The 1478-nt window shown below is 46.8% G+C and overlaps 1 protein-coding gene across 1 annotated transcript; it reads right to left on the bottom strand.

Annotated features, from left to right (window-relative positions):
- Window positions 1–243: 243 nt before the first annotated feature.
- On the bottom strand, window positions 244–1386 carry LOC144477983 (uncharacterized; the record flags this gene model as incomplete). Its single annotated transcript, XM_078195710.1, has 1 exon — window positions 244–1386. A coding segment is annotated over one exon (1143 nt), but the record flags the coding sequence as incomplete, so codon positions are not given.
- Between the last annotated feature and the right edge of the window lie 92 nt (window positions 1387–1478).

The following is a 1478-nucleotide window of genomic DNA, read 5'->3' as shown; positions in this document are numbered from 1 at the left end:
GACCAGCTCGAGATGCACGGCCTTTACGGCCAAACATACAAAGACTGTCACGTATACCTTAATGCGGCTGCGATTTCGGTGTCGCCGTTCTTTTATAAAGAACGGTCCGCAGTAGTCAACCCCTACGTTGGAAAATGGACGCGATTCCGTGACTCTTGGTGATGGTAAATTACCCATAGGGTAATGAACGGGTGGTGGGTTGGCTCGGCGACAACGGACGCAATTCTGGATGGTTTTCCATACCTGGCTTCGACCATCTATCGGCCAATATTGTCGTCTCAACGAATACAGCTTATGTTGTGTTCCGGCGTGCAAGAGATTCACATGCTCGTTTAAGATAATACAGGTTGTGATGTGATTTTTCGGTAGGATAAGGGGGTGTTTTTGGGAGAAGGTCAAGGTTGAATTTTCCAACCGACCTCCTACCCGAAGAATTCCATCTTGGTCCAGAAAGGGGCTTAACTTAGCCAATTGATGCGTGAGTTTGTGATTGTTTTGGTGATTCAAAGCGCGTATTGCCTCGTCGAAATGTTGATGTTGCACCATTTTGATGATGGTGATTTTAGCCCGAGATAACTCTCTGACGGTGAGACTCCCTTTCGTGATCTTGCCTGGTTTCCATCGTAGGCACCGTGCGATGATGCGTACTAATTTTCCCCAGGACGAGTATCGGTCGAGTATGTTTGTATCCTTTGCGGTGGTCATGGTCATGCAGGTAACTGGTCTTTGTTCTGGATCGTCTGTATATGGAATCGGGTCCCAACTGGGCCACAATGACTGCTTCTGTTTAAGCCACTGTGGTCCATGTTGCCAGATAGATGGCTGTAGGAACTCGTGAATTGTCTGACCTCTCGATATCAGATCTGCCGGATTATCTGACGAACCAACGTGGCGCCAATCGACGATTTGAGTTTTCGATTGAATTTCCGACACGCGGTTGGCGACGAAAGTTTTCAAGTTGTGCGGTGATGAATTGAGCCAGTGTAAAACTATTGTTGAATCTGTCCAGAACGTTGTTCGGTCGATTTGTTTATGTAACGCCTTTCGTATGGTGTTCATTAACCCGGTCAGCAGTAATGCTCCACATAGTTCGAGTCTCGGGATGGATTGGGTTTTTAATGGTGCGACTTTTGATTTCGCTGCAAGAAGTTCGACCAGCGTGTCTCCGTGGTCGTTTTGGGATCGCAGATACACGCAGGCGCCGTAAGCCTTTTCGCTAGCATCGCAAAATCCGTGTAACTCGATTGTCGATGCGGTTTGAATAATGACTTTCCTGTGAAACGTTACGTTATTTAGTAAAGCTAACTGTGTATAATAGTCAATCCATTTGGTGTGGATGCTCATTGGCAGTGGCTCATCCCAGTCAACCTTCAGTGTCCAGAGCTCCTGAAGAAGGATTTTTGCCGTGATAATAACCGGACCTAACAAACCCAGCGGATCGTAAATCTTTGCTATTTCGGAACTTATCAATCGTTTGG

This window comes from Augochlora pura, unplaced genomic scaffold (genome assembly GCF_028453695.1).
Source record: "Augochlora pura isolate Apur16 unplaced genomic scaffold, APUR_v2.2.1 APUR_unplaced_5848, whole genome shotgun sequence".
Classification (NCBI taxonomy): domain Eukaryota; kingdom Metazoa; phylum Arthropoda; class Insecta; order Hymenoptera; family Halictidae; genus Augochlora; species Augochlora pura.
The sequence above is the reverse complement of the archived record's forward strand: the minus strand, read 5'-3'. Positions and strand labels throughout refer to the sequence as shown.